The sequence below is a fragment of the Saccostrea cucullata genome, unplaced genomic scaffold (genome assembly GCF_032062105.1).
Source record: "Saccostrea cucullata isolate Sc308-1 unplaced genomic scaffold, CSIRO_AGI_Scuc_v1 ctg382, whole genome shotgun sequence".
In the NCBI taxonomy this organism is placed as follows: Eukaryota; Metazoa; Mollusca; class Bivalvia; order Ostreida; family Ostreidae; genus Saccostrea; species Saccostrea cuccullata.
Genome location: NW_026925758.1, coordinates 963,690 through 979,892, shown reverse-complemented (window position 1 = coordinate 979,892; position 16,203 = coordinate 963,690). Strand labels below are relative to the sequence as shown.

The following is a 16,203-nucleotide window of genomic DNA, read 5'->3' as shown; positions in this document are numbered from 1 at the left end:
GTTTTAAGGCATTCGCAATACAACAGTACAGTGACTTTATTTCGACCCGTACATAATCGAGCCTTTACATGTATCACATCAATTTTGATACATATGTTGTATCTAGATAAATAAAGACTGATCGAAAATAAGAGTAAGATATAAACATTAGAAAATACTGCACACATTGAAATTATACGTGCATAGTACGCTCGTGCACATTTGCAGCTGGCAAACATGTAAATACTGAGACAGAGACTTAGACTGAGAAGGGAGCATAATTTATCGGTAATTAAATTTTATATTAACAAGTGCTTGAACTATATAAATTTTATTTGAAGTTAAAAAAAATGCCACATGCAGTTACACATACTAGTATATAATTATATAAATGTACCTTGATTTGAAGAAAAAAAAACATTTTGATAGTTTTGTTTCGTTTAGTTTCGGCAGGTTTCTTTTCGATTTCGTTTCGTTTCGTCTTGATTTCGTTTCGTTTCTGTAGGTTTCGTTTCGTTTAGATTTCGTTTCGTTTCGGCAGATTTCGTTTCGTTTCAGTTCGTTTCGTTTCGTTTCGTTTCTATTTCGTTTCGCACTTTACAGGTACCCTCATTTCAACAATATTTTTGTACTATTTCAGTTAAAAATTTAAGACTTTCATTTATAAATTTGCCCATAAGTTTCTTTGTCTTCAGTACTGAGTAAACAAAAAATTGTTTGTTCATTATCTAAGGCTGAGAAATTTAAGAAATAAAGTCCGCGTTTTCGTGAATGTTGCAGAATAACCTCCGAGGTCGAGAAATGTTGTTTGAAAGATAAAAGCCGAGGCGTTAGCCGAGGCTTTTATATTTCTAACATCATTTCGAGACCGAGGAGGTTATTCTGCAACATTCACGACAACAAGGACTTTATTTCTATTCTACCATGTATACTACAATCGCTAAATTACGGATGATCGTTTCCTCTATAGAGTAACGAATTAGGTCACCATGTCTCGATTACGCTGTTTCATTTAACACCAGAGGTAAAATTTGCTTGCTTACCTGTGTATAGAATGCAGACGATTTGAGCTTTCGTTACATTAAAAATAGCCTTTTTAAATTACAAATTTGTTCGTAATATGTATTGATCAGTTAAAATGAATTTACAATAACAAAATCATGTTCCTGTTTTACTGCTAAAATCACGTTGTTTAATGTGTAGGGAGGTCCGTGGAATAGCCCCGCTTAGCTATAAAAACCGACATTCATCAGCAACTTGATGCAATTTAGAGTGGACGACACATCGATGCGGTCTAAACAAGTATTTCATTCTACAGCCAAACATGCATTTGAATTGTTCAGATTTGATACGTGTTTCTGATCTGATAATTTTTTGATGACGTTGTGATTTATTGGAGAATAATGTCCGCCGGTTTCCTTTGATCTTTACAATAATCGTGGTAGAATTGGAAATAAACTGAAAAACCAGTTCATTATAAATTAGCCTTTATCTTTGCAGGAACTTTTAGATGCATTCAAACAGGAAGCCAAAACTAGCAACAAAAGTCGTCTGCTTTTGACAGCAGCTGTCGGTGTAGGGAAAGCCGTAGCAGACAGTGCATATAATGTGGGAGAAATGGCAAAGTAGGAAATTATTCAAAGTTTAATATTTGCATGTGACTTTAGACAATTTTTGAATTTCCTTGAATATGTCAACATAATTATGCAATTCGTACAGGTACTTAGATTTCATATCTCTGATGACATATGATTTACGTGGTGGTTGGGAAAAATTTACTGGATTTAACGCTCCACTGTACAAATCGTCTGCTGATACCAGCAATGAATTCAATGTGGTAAGGGTCTATATACAGTATATTATCTTGATTCTATATATTTTTATTCCTTATATACAGATTATGGTAACTCTCTGTAGTATAAACCTGCTTTTATGAAGTTTTCCAAAGTTCATAAGCCATAACTTGATTTGACTAATATAATGAAACATATGGAAATAACGAACAGTATTCAAGATCAAAGGTCCATAAAACAATACGAAATAGGAGCAGAGGAAACACATACCTCCAAAACATCAGAAGTGGGATCAGGTGCCATGGAGTACAAGGCAATAATATCTGAATGTAATGATTTTATTCCATCAATCTCATTTAAATACAACGATATAGGAAATCACAAAATAATTATTGCTTTTATCATTAACAAAGTTTGCTTTAATACAATCCATTGGCAAAGGTACAGGAAAAATATTAAACAGCGATGTCTTATGAACTTTCAAGCTGATACCAGCAGAGTAAAACGGTAGTCAAAGTAATTCCGTTACTTTTTCTGTAGGCATTGAAGCTCATCCTTAACTCTGAATTTCAACACATACGACGGCACCAGTTATTGCAATATTTTCTACATATTTGTAAAAGATAAAAATGACCAGGGTAGAACACAATTAAATCTTATCGTTCTCACAGTCATGTTATTTTTTCAGGACTTCGCTGTAGACTACTGGCTAAATAAAGGGGCTCCAGCAGATAAACTAGTCTTGGGACTGGCCACATATGGTCGCTCCTTCACGCTGGCTGACCAGAACAACTATGGAGTAGGTGCCCCGGCCACCGGACCCGGTCCACAGGGGAAATATGTGGGAGAGGCCGGATTTATGCCTTTCTACGATGTACGTTAATACTTTGTTATGATAATTTGTTACAACTATATATAAGAAGGTTCCGAACACTACCTTTGATTTTGTATTTCATCTTTTGTGAAAGTAGTTCTTGAGTCATTTGTAGTTCACATCACTGTCCCTATAGTTGAGTGACAAGGAGGAGCTGAATAAAACTGAAAAGGTTATAAAAAGTCCTCTAAAGAACCTCTGGGTTCTGACAGGTTTTTTTTTATCTTGTTTTAGGATATTTGTACGGTGTGTTTAGTTAAGGTCTTAACCTCAACCTCATAAACTGAGTAACAATAATGAATCAAGCTTTTCAATATTTCAGCTTTGTCTGAGAGATCAGTTGTATATTTTCAAATGTTTCTGAAATGGTCTCATTGGATATCCACAGTGCCTTCAATTTCTTCATCTACAGGCTAAGACAAGTTTGAAGCATTCTGAATTTCCAGATTATAAAACAATGCTGAAATTCATAATTCAATCTGGTTTTGCACATAAGTAATCTTAATTTGATTTTAAAAGAAAGCTGAAGTTCTTGGAGACCAGGACTGAGTTGCTCAAAACACTGGTTAGCGTTAACCACTGGTTAAATCTTTTATCCAGCGGTTAACTTTTAACCATTGGCTAAATTCTGTTGCTCAAAATCTATTCACTGGTTAACTTTGCTATCCAGTGGTTAAATATCGGCTAATGTTAGCCATTCCACAGAGGTGGGTTAAGTCCCTTAACCAGTGGATAATTGTGACTAATAAGTTATTATTTGTTGTAAATTTTTTTGGATAACAAAAGAAAGAAAGGCTATATAGACATTGTAATCAAGAATTTAATGTTGATGAATACTAAAGTTGACATATGCAGTCATTTATAAGTCGAGTTGAATGTCTTTTTAGCAATATTAGGCAGGGATAACAACACTGTCAGGGATATGATAGGTTTTCAAATCTTCATCCACAGCAGAAATGTTTTAAATGGGTTATTTCAAAGATAAACTTGTTGGCAGTGCGAAGGATCTTGTCAAGTGGCCTTCCCCTGCTGAAAAATAAATAATAATTATTATATGTACAATTTAAACAAAATTTATAAATGAATAAAATTGTTGGTCATTTACATATAGGTCTAATTATTTATATAGATAAATTGAAACATAACTTGGGTTAGCGGTACCTAACATAAACTTTTAAAATGAATTGAGAATTTTCAACCCCCCCCCCCACCTCCCTTTTTAAATGTCTTGAATAATGTATTTGGGTTTTTTTTTCTTCCAAAATAATATTAATTATTATTAATAAAGATTTTTAGTTATTACAGATATTGATGCTAATATAAACAGGTGTGGTGTTTATAAAATACACTTTGAATAATGCATTTTAGTTACACATCGAAATCTAATTGTACGGAGCGAAATGCATTAGTGACGAACTCGCTATATCAACTAGTATATTCGACCATGACCTTTCCGTAATATTAAAAAAAAATACTATCTACTATCAGTGAAAGTACATTGTATTACAGGATGACATAAATGTGAGGAAAGTTATTTATTGTTTGAAAATGTTTCACATACCGCTGAACCGAATCTTTCTGTCAAGGTATGTATAAAAGCGATAATATAAGAATTTCCTCGAATAATAGCAGACGATGTTTAGATCGTGTAAAGGTGTTACGACTCCAATCAGTTATTATTTAAGCATGAGACGATACAAATTGATGTATTTGCCTCGTAAGTATAGCCAATTCTTGGATAGGAATCATTTTGAAGAGATATATGGCAATTCACTATGCCTGTAAAATATTTTATTTAAAACTAAGATTTAACAGTTTCGAGCAATTAAGTATCTCCCATCAGTCTAAACACAGCCTCATATCCATCTTACCTGTGATGCTAATCATCCTATACCAGTCTATGTGCTTACTGCATCCTCCACTTGAATTTTCTGCAAAGTTTAATCCCAGCTGGCTTGTGCTTTCCTCACTGTTTGTGACTAAAATTTTTGTTAAGGTTTGATAACTGTTACATCTCGATATTTTTCCACATCTCCAATTCGGTTGTAATATTAAAACTTCTCACTATTTACTCATTTGATATTTACCATGGTAGCCATTTTTTTTGGTTGACAACTGGACAAATGTAATGCATTATGGGATACTAACCAGTGGTTAAATCACTTAACCTGTGGTTAGTTAACCAGAGGCTAATTTTATTTTGAGCAACAATTATTTGACCAGTGGTTAGTTACCCAGTGGATATAGAATTTAACCAACGGCTAACTTATCCAGTGGTCAAATTTAACCAGTGTTTTGAGCAACTCAGTCCAGGTCTTTGTTAAGCCTTTGTTTTTTACTATACTTGACCATGAAATGTTCTGTCCACTTGATCAATACAATGGGCTCACGGCGAGTGTGACCGCTCAACATAGGTTGCTCAACCCTCCTTGGCACCTGGACTGAGTTGCTCAAAACACTGGTTAAATTTGACCACTGGATAAGTTAGCCGTTGGTTAAATTCTATATCCACTGGGTAACTAACCACTGGTCAAATAATTGTTGCTCAAAATAAAATTAGCCTCTGGTTAACTAACCACAGGTTAAGTGATTTAACCACTGGTTAGTATCCCATAATGCATTACATTTGTCCAGTTGTCAACCAAAAAAAATGGCTACCATGGTAAATATCAAATGAGTAAATAGTGAGAAGTTTTAATATTACAACCGAATTGGAGATGTGGAAAAATATCGAGATGTAACAGTTATCAAACCTTAACAAAAATTTTAGTCACAAACAGTGAGGAAAGCACAAGCCAGCTGGGATTAAACTTTGCAGAAAATTCAAGTGGAGGATGCAGTAAGCACATAGACTGGCATAGGATGATTAGCATCACAGGTAAGATGGATATGAGGCTGTGTTTAGACTGATGGGAGATACTTAATTGCTCGAAACTGTTAAATCTTAGTTTTAAATAAAATATTTTACAGGCATAGTGAATTGCCATATATCTCTTCAAAATGATTCCTATCCAAGAATTGGCTATACTTACGAGGCAAATACATCAATTTGTATCGTCTCATGCTTAAATAATAACTGATTGGAGTCGTAACACCTTTACACGATCTAAACATCGTCTGCTATTATTCGAGGAAATTCGCACTTATATTATCGCTTTTATACATACCTTGACAGAAAGATTCGGTTCAGCGGTATGTGAAACATTTTCAAACAATAAATAACTTTCCTCACATTTATGTCATCCTGTAATACAATGTACTTTCACTGATAGTAGATAGTATTTTTTTTTAATATTACGGAAAGGTCATGGTCGAACATACTAGTTGATATAGCGAGTTCGTCACTAATGCATTTCGCTCCGTACAATTAGATTTCGATGTGTAACTAAAATGCATTATTCAAAGTGTATTTTATAAACACCACACCTGTTTATATTAGCATCAATATCTGTAATAACTAAAAATCTTTATTAATAATAATTAATATTATTTTGGAAGAAAAAAAAACCCAAATACATTATTCAAGACATTTAAAAAGGGAGGTGGGGGGGGGGTTGAAAATTCTCAATTCATTTTAAAAGTTTATGTTAGGTACCGCTAACCCAAGTTATGTTTCAATTTATCTATATAAATAATTAGACCTATATGTAAATGACCAACAATTTTATTCATTTATAAATTTTGTTTAAATTGTACATATAATAATTATTATTTATTTTTCAGCAGGGGAAGGCCACTTGACAAGATCCTTCGCACTGCCAACAAGTTTATCTTTGAAATAACCCATTTAAAACATTTCTGCTGTGGATGAAGATTTGAAAACCTATCATATCCCTGACAGTGTTGTTATCCCTGCCTAATATTGCTAAAAAGACATTCAACTCGACTTATAAATGACTGCATATGTCAATTTTAGTATTCATCAACATTAAATTCTTGATTACAATGTCTATATAGCCTTTCTTTCTTTTGTTATCCAAAAAAATTTACAACAAATAATAACTTATTAGTCACAATTATCCACTGGTTAAGGGACTTAACCCACCTCTGTGGAATGGCTAACATTAGCCGATATTTAACCACTGGATAGCAAAGTTAACCAGTGAATAGATTTTGAGCAACAGAATTTAGCCAATGGTTAAAAGTTAACCGCTGGATAAAAGATTTAACCAGTGGTTAACGCTAACCAGTGTTTTGAGCAACTCAGTCCTGATCTATAATCAATAGAATTCTTTGAAGAGGCCATAAAGTACCGACCTCTGTAGATTTGTGGGTGTTTTTTTTAAGTTGATCACTGTTCGTTGTCTTCATCTTTTTCATTTTCTTTTAAAGATTTGCGAGAGGCAAATTCAGAGGAATGGTAAAACCTTTAGAGACCCACAAGCGAGAACACCATTCTTCGTGGAAGGCTCCTTATGGATCGGGTTTGATGACCAGCTTAGCATATATCACAAGGTAGGGTTTTGATCTGTGTTTCATTTCTAAGCCCGTTACTTCTGAAAATGTGTACTCAATTTTGTCTACATCTTCTATAAATGTAGATAAACGATCAAGTGATAAAGAAAAACCTAGGAGGTGCCATGATATGGGCGCTAGACTTTGACGATTTTAACAATATATGTGGCTATGGGGCGTACCCGTTATCCAGGGTGATGAAGAGCACACTGGAGGCCGCGGAATCCGGTAACTCTGTCACCCCACCCCCTACACACATCCCCCTCTCTACCCTGGGGCCGACAAGTAGGTCCCCCAACACAACACCATCAGACAACGACGGGAAAGATCCAAACAATGGCGGGAATGATAATTCAGGGGTCACCAGTCACGGTATTAACATTCCACTTCTATCTCTGATTGATTCCTTATAATAAAAATGTTTCTTACATCCTATATCTTTAAAATAACATTTTATGACATACCTGGTCGTATCTAGAGTCCTTGATACTACGTATTGTTTTTCTTTACTTTCATAGATGTGGACTGCAGTCAGTCTATGGATGGCTACTACAGATACGTGTCCGATTGTTCCAAGTTTATTCAGTGTGTTAGAGGAAAAGCTTACGTGAAAGCCTGCCCACCGAATTTAGAGTTCAACATTAATAATGACCAGTGTGACTGGCCATACAACGTGGAATGTACCCCACTAAATCTCACTGACCTCAGAACCACTACTTTCTCAACGACATCATTGAGTTTAACCAGTACTCAGTCTATAATCAACTCAACACTATTAAACAACAGGCCTATAAACAGTGGATATCATTTTGTACCTAATATTATCTTGTCTCTTTTTTATTATTTAATTATACTTCTTTTATATTTTTCATGATGATTTCAGTTTTGTTTTTTTTATTTATTTTTATATTGATATTTATAAAGAAATGTTCATTTTGTGATTTATATCCTGCAAGAAATATATTTTTTCAATTATAAAAAAAACTGTTACAACGACACAGAATTTTAATATGTATGTATCTTTATATTATATCTTTGATTTCATTTACACAAGTTTTGGTGCAATTGATTTACTAGTATATTATTTATATGCTGGAGTGCAATATTTGGCAAAATTATAAAACTTTTCAAACTTAATTCTTTATTAGTACGCTTTGAATGTTCATTTTTATTCCTTTTGATATATTTTCCTTACAGGCATATATTTTTTGGAAACAATCTTTAAGGTCTTTGGTACCCTAATTACTGTAATTCGAAGTGATTCTTGTTTCATGCATTCTTTTCTTCAAATAACTCGTAATTCAAAAAATATTTTTTAAAAATTCCAAAGTATTGAACTTCAAAAAATATTACTTTAATCATTTTGAATAAACGCTATATTTTTTTTTCAAATTTTAAATCGCTTTATATCCAATAACTGAAATTCATATGAAGGTACTGTTTAGGGTCAAAAGTACTACCGTTAGGTATTCGTACAAAAATGGCAACAATGTCAACAAAACTAAGTCACCTTAGCTCCTCCAAGTCTAATAAAACTTGTACCAACCTTAATATTTCGTTACACAGTCTTTAGACTTAATTACAGTAACTGCTTTAATTTTTCTTGGAAGCTTTTTATTTAAATGAGGTGGCATGCCGTATGAATATTGTCAGGCCATTGCTGATTTTTAGATTATGAACACGAACTTTCGGGTTTGACTGACTTCCCCCCAAATCACGGTATATTTAAATCAGGATTTTGGGCTAGCCAATCAAGTGTATGGCACGCCAAATTCACAAAAATGAGCTAAACATAGTTTCACAGTCGATAAACTAGGTTTATCGGTTGTAATCTATAGTTTACGGACTGTAAACTATAGTTAACAACGTTAATCTATATTTTACATCCGTAAACCATAGTTAACGCGATAATCTATGTTTCACAACCGTAAACTACACTTAACACTGAAAACAATCATTTGCGATTGCAAAACATAGATTATCTGATAAATACAGTTTCACGATTTGTAAACTATGGTTTACAAACCGTTAACTATAGTTAACGATCTGATAAATATAGTTTCACGATTTGTGAAACTATGATTAACAACTCTTAACTATAGTTTACGATTGTAAACTATAGTTTACAAACGTGAATCTATGTTAATCAACAAAATCTATTGTTAACGCTTATTACAAACAGATAAACTTAGATTATCATTCGTAAACTATAGTTAACAACCGTTAAATATAGTTTTACAGATGATTAACGAATCGTTAACTATAGTTTACGGTTTGTAAACTATAGTTTACAGTCGATAAACCTAGTTTATCAAATGTGAAACTAGGTTTATCTCATTTTTGTGAATTTGGCGTGCCATACAAGTGTTCAACCTCCCTCATGTGAAATCTTTAAGTACATGTACCCTTGTTCTATGCACATGCGGATTGATGTCGTGAAAATGTTGAAATATAAACCGATTGTCTTGGAAATGTTTGTCAACATTTTTTACAACAGGCCATAAAATGATAAATGCTATCAATTTTTCGACAGTTCTATTATCATCAACAACTCATAAAGTACCAACACTGTTAGTTATTACACATCATCTGTTACCGTTCACGGTAGCTCAGTCGGTAGAGCGCTCGCTTCGTGATCGGGAGGTCGTGAGTTCGTATCTCGGCTGCGACTGACCTAGTCGTTAAAATGGGTAGCAACTGTTCCTTCGCCATGCGCTCGGCACTTTGAAGTGAAAGGTGCGGGTCCTTCGGATGAGACCTTAAAAACCGAGGCCCCGTGTCAGCGGCAGGCGTTGGCACGATAAAGATCCCTCACTGCTCAATGGCCCTGAGTGCCGAGTAAAGGTCAAAATTTGAAGCCCTTCACCGGCATACGGTGTCGTCTCTATATGAGTGAAAAATTCTCGAGAGGGACGTTAAACAATATACAATCAATCCATCATCTGTTAAGTCGTGGCGGCGTCCAGAAGGGGTGCAGCACAAAAGGGGGTCCCATTCCTCCGGTCTTTCGCTGCATAGTGTTGTTTTCTGTCAATCATCACCTTACACTCATCACTAAATAAACTCTGAAAATTTGAGCGAAATCCATTGAGAAATGAGTGAAATCTGAGGCCTCAAAGTTGGCGTCTAGGAAAAGGAAAAAAAAAAGGAATAATAAGAATAATCTTAATCATCAGAATCAGTAGAAGGTCTTCCGTTGGAAACGCAAGACCTTAAAAATGGGTAAATTTACTTACTAATGCCCTTAACTGACCATCGTAGACGCAAGATGCAACATAGTTATGTAGACATGCGACTTTTTTTTTAATGTCAACATGCAAGATAAACATGTACACATGCAACTTATTTATGTCAACATGCAACTTATTTATGCCAACGTTGGCAATATCCTGAGCGCGCCAAAACACAGTTGTATTTTCGTATCACTATATATATGTGAGGTATAAATGTGGAGTAGTTATTGTAGCGAACATCCTGCCACCTGGCGTCATAATGCGGCATTAAATTAGCACGATTTGTATTGGTCTTCGTTCAAAGCGCTTCATGGATTGCGTAATTGAATTTACGATTTTAATTCAGATAATGATAGTAATGTGTTTAAAACTAAAACTATGTATCAATTTAAAAGAAAGAAGAAGGAACTTACAAGAACAAAGCAACTTAGATATAAACATGAAATAAAGAATGGAAGAATTTTAAAGTTAAATGTAAGAAGCACGAATATGAAAGCAATGAAGTGACATATAATGGGGTTATCCAATATGGATAAACCTGGTTATTTCGTGCAGCTTAATGTTTTACATGCAAAGATAGATAACTCTTAGTTTCTTAACATTGAACGTCATAAATCATCGGGCTTAAAAAATTCTTGATATTTCTGTATGCGCATGTCTTCTAGAATATTCCTTTTGAATCTGTAAATTGAATGAAGCAGACGCAAAGATTTTTTAAAAACCCACCCTCCCTCCCCTTAATTTTATATTTTATCCCCCTTTAGCCATTTTTCAAATGCATTTTCATTATAACTGTTTTTTCCGGTTGTTTTTTCGTTTTCTTTTAATTTCTCGTTTCAGCGTCATGGCATGGATCGAATCTTGAATAGGATCCACCACTTTGTTGATGTGCTTTGCGGACCTTCGATGTTCCAGTTGCGTGTGGCTATTGACTTTGTTAGGCATAATTTTGCAAAGAATGCTGTCTCCGGGGGGTACTGTTTTTTCCAGACTCCTTGGATCAAGCTGGTATTTCTCTTGCTCATCATCTATATTCATTTACCTATGCTGCCATATAATCATAATGATCGGCGCATACATTGTGTTATATCTAATTTATTATTAAATGGCCATGACAAGCACGCCAAAACAAATAAAGTCTTCTTTTTATTGACTGTATTTTCAGACTTCTTAAACCTTTTACTGGGTTCAATCTGATCAAGTGTTTTTCTTTTATTGTCTTAGTCCAATGTCACGAAATAATTACAATAATACCAAAGAATAAGCAAGATGACAGAATATAAGAACAATAAAGTGACATATAAATAACACAATACCAAAGAATAAGCAAGAAGGCAGAATAAGAGAACAATAAAGTAACATATAATTAATATAATACCAAAGAATTAGCAAGTAAGCATAATAAGAATAAAAATGCAAGACGCATAGACTTTTGGCGGTAATTCCCTTCCATAGCCAACATGCAACTTATTTATGTCAACATGCAAGATATGTACGAGGGCCGTTCAAAAATTACGCGGACTTGTTTCACAGAAGAAATATTTGACAACATAATCGGGCAAAACATCACAAATAATATAAAAGAATCTTTACTTATATGGTCTTCAAAATTTCATATCAAAATGTTGTAAGTTGGTATTAATTTTGAGTGATTTTTCAGGACATACCATTAAGTCACGGCGCAGCAAAATCTTCGACGTCACAAGCATTATAAAAAATACGTGATTGAGCTTTCATTTTCTCAACATTTTCCCTTGAGTACCTGTAAAGTTTGAGTTACCTTATCTACTCAACATGAAAACACCATTTCTTGTCAAGCTTAAAATCTATTAAACAAGTAAAGAATATTCTTTTTTTTTTTTGTTTTAAAACCGAAAACTACTTATGAGATATAGTGTGATATTGGTGACTCTCAATCAAGTTCTTTACAGTCTGGATAAAGTTAACTTTTCGTCTATAATCTTCTTCCCGTCCTCCCGTATAGCCTTTTTACAGAGGTCTAACTGTCTAAAATTTCAATTTGTTATTTGCGGGCGAATGTCACGAGTAGCCTAGTTTACTAAATGTTTTATAATGCATATTTTGGATCGATGTTGCCAATATCTCGAGCATTACACATATTTTAACAAAAGTGTGGTGTGCCGTCAATTCAGGAGACGTCATTTTCACAGTTGTTTTCACGGAAATCGCATCAGAGAAAAATCACTATATTTCTGTTATTACTTCAAATATTACGTCCGAAATCTAAATACATAATATTAGAACAATTTTAAGGTAAATTTGAGAAAATTGTTGAAAAATATCGCGAATTTTAGAAAATCAATGAGTTAAATTTTTGAATCCGCATGCTTTTGCTTCAATTTTTTTGTCGTGCGCCGTACCTCTCCATCAACGATATCAACATACCGATAATTTTAGTAGATTTTTTTTAAAATATAGAAATTTTGCCCAAAATTTATTGGAATCTTTAAGCTACATATTTCTGTGAAATTTTATAACTATATGACGTCTGCAAGAGTAAATAATAGCACAGTCAGCGTAATTTTTGAACGGCCCTCGTATGTTGATATGCAACTGATTATCTTGCATTTTGACATAAATCTCTTGTATGTAAAAACATAACTCGCGTGTTGACATAAATAAGTAGCATGCGAAAAATTACACATATTTTAGACCAATGATCTAAATATACATCAATAATTAATTTTAATTGTAACATTTTATTTGATTGGGTAAAAAATTTAATCCATTTTGTATAACATAACTTGCCGTCGTTACAATGAGTCAAGTCACAAACGTATTACACCGCTTGGCGTTACTCTTAAAAAATGCTAAATTTGAAGCTGAGGAAAAATTGTCTCATTGGCTACACTGAAATTAAATTATAAGAAATGAAGCTTATTTCAACTTATGTTTAAGGATATAACATAACGTAGGACAGTTTACGCTTTTTCATAAACCGCTTCGCGGTTTATAAAGCGTAAACTGCCCCAAGTTATGTTATATCGTATAACAAAAGTTGAAATAAGCTTCTTTCCTTAAATATTAAAAAAAAAATACAAACTGTGTATATTGATGAGATTTCACTAAAAACAAAGGTCAGAGAGATTTGAAAGTTAATTCTAAACTAAATTAACAATTAAAAATTCTCACTTCTAGATACCATGAAGAATTAAGGCGCAAAATTCTCATATATTGTTACGAGATATGATGACTACATGTATATGTGATCAGTTTATGTTTTTATCATGTATCTAGCTTGCATTGTACAAAACTGAAAAAAATATACATAGCAGGTTCCAGTAAATGTTCAACCAACGCCTTTCTTTAATCCATACTAAGATATTAACATTAGTGAAGGAGAAATTTCAAGAGTACTGTGCAACAATATATTCAAGAAGTGGTGTAAATTAGATGTGGATATTTAAAAATTCCATGGAACTTTTGGATAATTTAAAATTACAAAATTTTACCAAAATCATGAGCTTAAAAACTTATTAGACTTTTCACCTTTATACACCCATTCCACACGATAAATCAAAGTCCAGGCATTTTGACATCATTGACAGCTGCTTTTTCAATAAAAATGGATCGCGTAGATAATTTACTTACATATACCTTGTCACTGGTTATTTGCAAAATTATTTTGTTAAAAACATTCTGATTTAATTTCATCTAAAACACAAGGACTCTGAAGTTGACATCAAAAAGATGCTTGAGTTTCTGATTGACAATATCTATGTTGTTTTTGGAGACCAGGTCTTCCAACAATCTATTGAAATTCCTATGGATATCTATTGCACCCCGTTATTAGCAGACCTATTTTTGTATTCATATGAAGCATTATTTGTGCAAAATCTTACGCGTGAAAAGAAGAAAACACTTGTTGTGGCCTTCAACTCGACATTTAAACAATATTTTATTATGATAAACATAATTGGATTGGACAGCAGGCACTGCCTATATAAGTCCTTTCCACAGTACAAGGTCAAAATCATACATGTACAAGTAAATATTATTAATATAACATTGAAAAATATAAATATATACATGCATATATTCAGTAGAAATGTATATGACAAGGCAAATTAAGGAGAACAAATAAAAAGAGAAATATATGAGCTGATAATATAATTTAAATTCATATTTTAACATATATGACTGGCAATTATATGAATAATTGTATAAATTTACAAAAAAATGAATAAGAAAACATAAATAGGTTTTGGTTCTGTGATTTGACAATTGAAAAACAAAAGCAGATAGAATATCATGCAAATCTCTTTGTAGTTGCAATAAATTCTTGAACAAGTTTAAATATTGCAATATTTTGGTTGTATGTAAGATTATTGTCTCCATTTAGAATAAGTTGTAAACATAAAGGCATTGGTAATTGCAAAGTATTAAAGTTTTGTATTAGGTTCTGTCTTTGCATATAGTATTTTGGACAATTCATAAAATAGTGATATGATGTTTCTGAATTAAACCCGCACATGTCACAACTTTTATCTTCCTTTAAAAAATGATTAAATAAGTCAGCATTTAAATTACTAGCATTATTTCGCAACTGACAATGCAATATATTCATTTTACGACTTCCATAATTGTAATATTTCTTAGGTTTTATGCAGTATATATTCTTTATGGCAGTCTTGAATGATGTAAGTGAAGAAAGGTTTCGGATATTAAATGGTAAATTATTCCAAAGTCTTATAGTTGAAGGGAGGAAACTTTTCATGAATGAAGTTGTTTTGGCTTGTGGAATATGAAATGTAAGATTGTCCTGATTCCTTAAGGGATAAGAATTATCCGGAAGAATGCATTGTTGTAATAAATCTTGCAAATACTGGGGTGCTAATCCATACACTATTTTATAAAATAACACTAGTTTATGTATTTTTCTTCTTATTTCAAGAGTATCCCAGCCAAGCTCTTCATAAAGCTTTGATCTTGATGAATTGATTCTTAAACCGGTTATTATTCGTGCAGCTGCAACTTGAACATCTTCAAGTAATTTTGCATCTCTTTCTGTACAATTATCCCATACAATATCTGAATATTCAAGAACAGGACGAATCAAAATATATTTTTATCAAAGCATCCCTCTTAAGTGTGTGTTTTAACATTCTTAAGATATTTAAGCGATTACATGCTTTAGCATGAATATCAAGTATGTGGGATCTCCAATTACCATCTTGTTGAAATCTTATTCCTAAATGAGTATGTATTTCAACATTTTTAATAGTGGGCCCATCTTCACCAAACTTAATTTTTGGATGGCAAATATTTTTCCTGCTGAAATCTAGATTGACTGTTTTACAAGGATTGAATTCTACTGCCCATATATTAGACCACTGTCTTATTTGTCCAAGATCCTTAGTTAATATGTTTGCAGAATTAATAATATCATCATCAACTATGACATAAAGAGAGGTGTCATCTGCAAAAAGCCTTACAGGACATGATAATTTTTCAGATATGTCATTAATATACAATAAGAATAAAAAGGGACCAAGGACTGACCCTTGAGGGACACCTGAATTGGTAGCTCTAGTAGTTGATGAAAAGCCATCAAGAACTACTTTTTGAGTTCTATCAGACAAGTAATTCTCAATCCAATTAACAATTTGTTCTGATATACCATAATATTTTAGTTTATAAAGGATACCTTTATGCCATACTCTATCAAATGCTTTTGAAATGTCACAAAAGACAAATCTAATATCTTTACCTTTATCAAGACTAGATATTATTGTGTGATATATTTCTAATAACTGATTAGTTGTGGAATCACCTGGTTGAAATCCAGATTGATATTTATTAATTAAATTATTTTCAAGACAATAATTATACAAGTGCTTGAATATGA

At 33.0% G+C, this 16,203-nt stretch overlaps 1 protein-coding gene across 1 annotated transcript in view; it reads left to right on the top strand.

The window, feature by feature from the left end:
* The window catches only part of LOC134269741 (probable chitinase 10), a 56,936-nt gene that overhangs the window by 21,670 nt on the left and 19,063 nt on the right, over positions 1–16,203 (top strand). Inside the window, exons 18-23 of the mRNA XM_062751945.1 lie at positions 1,480–1,604; positions 1,699–1,816; positions 2,461–2,646; positions 6,979–7,101; positions 7,188–7,473; positions 7,620–7,972. Coding sequence (XP_062607929.1) covers positions 1,480–1,604; positions 1,699–1,816; positions 2,461–2,646; positions 6,979–7,101; positions 7,188–7,473; positions 7,620–7,972 — 1,191 coding nt within the window. The remainder of the gene's footprint in view (positions 1–1,479; positions 1,605–1,698; positions 1,817–2,460; positions 2,647–6,978; positions 7,102–7,187; positions 7,474–7,619; positions 7,973–16,203) is intronic.